The 4,513-nt window shown below is 43.7% G+C and overlaps 1 protein-coding gene across 1 annotated transcript; it reads right to left on the reverse strand.

Annotated features, from left to right (window-relative positions):
- Window positions 1–2,177: 2,177 nt before the first annotated feature.
- Window positions 2,178–4,271, reverse strand: LOC311353648 (uncharacterized protein; the record flags this gene model as incomplete). The annotated part of the gene is made up of 3 exons (XM_084473547.1): window positions 2,178–3,040; window positions 3,144–3,292; window positions 4,034–4,271. The coding sequence occupies 3 exons, from the start codon at window positions 4,269–4,271 to the stop codon at window positions 2,243–2,245; spliced, it is 1,185 nt and encodes a 394-aa protein (XP_084329673.1). The 3' UTR covers window positions 2,178–2,242.
- Window positions 4,272–4,513: the final 242 nt, after the last annotated feature.

The following is a 4,513-nucleotide window of genomic DNA, read 5'->3' on the forward strand; positions in this document are numbered from 1 at the left end:
GCAACAAGTTCTTTTATAGTTTTTAAATAAAATCAAGCCTTATTTCTAAAATCTTAACTTCAAGTTTCTTTACCAAATGTGTTACATGGCGATTAAATTAATAATTTTCGTCCAATAAAAAAACCAAGTATATGTAGCATGACAACGTCTCTATTTCATGTCCCTGTGATGGTATAATTTTATGTAAATATAGACATCACATATCATAGGGTGACCAGACGTCCCCGTTTTTGGTTGCCTGTCCCTGGCTAAATACAGAAAAAACTACCTGTCCCCGTTTTGTGTTTAAAGACACATTAGGTTTTTCAATCAGATTACTAGTCAAACTTGAAATGTCTCCGTTGTTCTTCCTTTTCGCGGATTATGTTCCCGTTTTTGATCTCGGACGTCTGGTCACTTTATATAATATATCAGAATACTCTATTACTGTTAAGCCCACTATGGATATTACAACAATCCGAACCATGTGTCCTGTATCATAGCTACATGTATGATCTTTTCGGCAATAAAAACTGCCTGAAAACCAGTTTAGTATTCAATGAGGTATGATTAATTAAATGCGCTGACAGTTCATTGCAGCTGCACTGCACAACAGATTGACTGCAGCGGTCTACTGGTTCAAAATGGCGACCCCACGGCTCGTCAGAGTGCAAAGGTCGACCGGTTCAAAATGGCGGCCCCACGGCTCATCAGCGCCAGTAAGCATTAGATACTAGATACTAGCAGATAGATACTTGTATTGATCTCAAAGGGCAAATTCAACAAGCGGTCGATGCGGCGTCTATTCTTTATCATGTCTATGGTTGTTGCCATCGATAGACCCCACCCCCCCTCGTACAGTTATCATATCCATATGCACTTCTTTACGACCTAATGGCAATTATTTCATTTTTTGTAACATGCACGCATATATCTTGTATTTCAAACATGAACATGTTTTATGAACACAATATTCAGAACTACACCCGAACATATTGATTCTACATTCCTGTCATTAATGTAGGCCTACACGATATAGCAAATGATTGGAAGCGAGTCGAGCTGAACTTGACTGCTGTACCCACGGCCCAAAATAAATAACAAGTCCAAACAATATCCTTAATTCTAACATGCCGTTTCATTCTCAATCGGCTACGGATGCGAACTTGGAATGAACATGCGCAACGGGGATTTACAAAGGTAGGCCTAAAATGGCGGAGACGAGTGTCAGTAACTAAACCATCACTACGGTAGAGCTAAGGTTCTATAGCACTTCAGACCAACAACGTACGAAACAGCGTTTATGGAAACACGCGAAATGTTAAATTAGCGCTCAAAGATGTTATGAATGTAACCTTTAGTTTTCCAGATAAAACTATCAACATTATTTATTTTCAAAAGACACCATGCACTGCGGAGCCAAGTAACCAATGGGCCAAAAAGGGCCTCCGTATATAATACAAAAATAAACAAATGTGTCTAATATTGCTTTTAAGATCAATTTTGCGGAGACACTCAAACATACGTCTTTACCTTCTCCTTCTCCTTCTTCCTCTACTTCATGGTGGGTCATAGCTTATCACTATACCGCCACCTACTGGGCTACACAGGAACGTTTATCATAAAATACAATGAAGATTTTATTCAGAAAAAGGCTAAATCCTAATTAATTCAGTATCATTAACACACTCAAACAGTATGTTTCCAGCATTCACAAAACAAAAGTACTATGGTAAAATACCAATCTGACAAAATAGCCAGACCTGTTTTTATACTTTGACTATACTCAATAGAATATTCTGCATAGTGCTCTGGCCGCCATCTTGTGCCACATAACTCAGGAGTATGGCCGCAACAAGATGGCGAACGCATTTCATGCGCCCAGCACCCAATGCGGAATCTACACTTTATGACGTTTGATACCTGCACTCTCATCTTTGAGCTGTTAAAAAAGGGGAACAGTATTTATTGTAAGCCAGATTGAATAAAAAGACTGCTAAATAACTGAATTCAAATTAATTTTTATATGGCCTATGCCAAAAAGCCTTTATTTTCTACAGAAATGAGCCTTCAATTTAAGCTACTTCAACACAGCTTGCAGCACTTCATGAACATGACTTAGTCTAACTGATCAACTCCATTAAGCCAAAACACAAAACAATTTCAATCAAAACACTTTATTGAACACATTCAAAAAACACAACAAAAGTTCACACAAAACAAAAACAACATGGCACAACAGCAACAGCATGGCACAAAAAAGTTATTCGTCAAAAAACAACTCTGCTACACCCTGCGCAAAGTCTTCCCCCACCACAGACTCATATGACGTCGATGCCTCCTGTGCGTCCAGGACCACATTCTCCTGGGCACTCTGGACAGCCACTGCCTCGGTAGCAACACCAGCAAAGCTCACAACCATGCCATCATGGTTGACAATGACGTCCAACTCTGGCATAGCAATGACCACTTCCTCCAGAGCTGGGCCATCAAGAGCACTGGAGGAGAGGGAATGGTCTTTGACATACGTTGAAACTGCAGAGTTGGTCAAAGCCATAGACCGTTCCTCCCCATCTCGGCCAACGACTATCAGCACACCTGAATAGGAGACTGTATAGGCTGCCGTGCGCTGCAAGATTGCACAGCGCTCACAGCGATGAGTTGACAATTTCACGTCAAGCTTCTCTTGCCCTGCGTGGCATCGCCGGCACCTTGGCTTGGCCACAATCTGCACGCCAGTCACAGGCCCACGCACAGTCTCATCAGCCCTGGGGGTGACCAACCTGAGGGAAGCAGGCTGCCCCACTTCGGTGGTGAGCGTGATCACTGTGGACAGTGTAGTGCACAACACAGTGCGGTCTCCCTCCTTCCGGGTCATCAAGGTCTGAAACCGATAGCACTTCCCCTCCAGTACTAAGGGGATCAGCCGGTCCCATACAGTCACTGCTGTCTGCGCAGTCTGGTCACAGACCTCGAAAGTCTGGATTTCCACTGGGGCGCCCTGGACCTGCACCACCTTGCTTGCAGAAGCCTGCAGGACCCGGACCTCAATAACACCCACCTGTTGAAAAAAAAAAAACAGACAAAGAAAAGTGGCATTAGGACACTGTATCCCTCTCGGTCCAAAACACTTTAAACAAGCTTCACAGAAGTGCAATGCTTACCCGCTGCCTGGGACCCAGTGCCAAGACCTCAGCTATAGTCGTCCTGTCGGTGTCTCTGGGCACCCGTCTAGGAAATGAAAGATCTCCAGCCACATCCAGCCTACTGTGGCTGGATACCAGAACATCATAACCGCCAGGATTGCTGTAACCTGCAAAAACAAAAATGTGCACTTAACACCTGGTTGTAACACATCTGATTGCCCCTAACGACAGATTTGCGATTAGTAGTCAATAAATCTTAACAACCAATCAAAAAAATATGTTAATTTAAAAAAAAGCTAAAATATATAAATCACGCTGAAAGCAGGCAATACTTCCATTCATGTCAATATTGAAAACATTAATTACTATCGGGTAATATAACGCTGGTTCACCAGGCACACACAAGAGACACCATCATTGTTTAACCGCAAAGTACCGCGCCGTATTAATTTCCCAAGTTTTGTAAATAAAATAATGTTTCAAGCGAATAAGAAACGACGGATTTGGATGCATCGGCTTCAGTCAGTCCCGAGCTGTCCATAGCCTTAATAGTTTATATGTTTGAAAGCCGTGACACTCTTTTATCAATCGGCCTGAAACAGGCCTACTCGACTCGATGAGGCCTCACCTGCGACGGCCATTTTACACATCAAAGCAGTGATGGCGGGGGGAGGGGGACACAAGACGATGGCAGATGACCGAGCGCAAACTTGTGCGCAGGTGAATAACCGTGAGCCGTTTGAGACCGATTTAACAAAAATAAATAGGCAGTCAATAAAAAACGACTCGACTAAAATAATAATGCCGTAATCTCATTGTAATGATCGTTTACGAGTCAACTAATTAAATAGATTACGTGGAATAATCAACACGGCATCGCTCAGTGCATAAAAAAAAACTATACTTACTGACGCCCTTTCGCGTGCCCACTAACTTCACCGCCTGGCTGTTGTCGGCCGCTTGCAAAAACTGGGTGCGCTTCTCCGACGCGAAGCACACCACGCGGTTGTATTCCTCCCGTCCGGTCTGCAGCGTCGCCTCGAAGTAACGGGCGTTCTGCCGCGACGTCTTGATCGGGGAGACAGAGTGTAAGTGCCCGACGACAGTCTCGTCATCACTCCTGGCTTTTTTACTAGGGGTTGCCATTGTCAAATAGAAACGCGTTCGATAGACTAGGCTACAACAAAAACCTCTTCTCCGACTGATAGCTGACAAGTGGCGTGGCCTATTTATAAAGGCACGTCACCTGCGAAATCGAGAATTCTCGCGAGAGCACAATTTGAACGCTCAACGAATCACTCACTGGCCCAGAGAATTAAGGAATCACAGCAGTGTATCTGATACAGGCGGGCCAAAAGCGTTGCTGTTCTCTCCAATGAATGAGGAGT

The sequence above is a fragment of the Micromesistius poutassou genome (assembly GCF_964030765.1).
Source record: "Micromesistius poutassou genome assembly, chromosome: 9".
Lineage (NCBI taxonomy): Eukaryota > Metazoa > Chordata > Actinopteri > Gadiformes > Gadidae > Micromesistius > Micromesistius poutassou.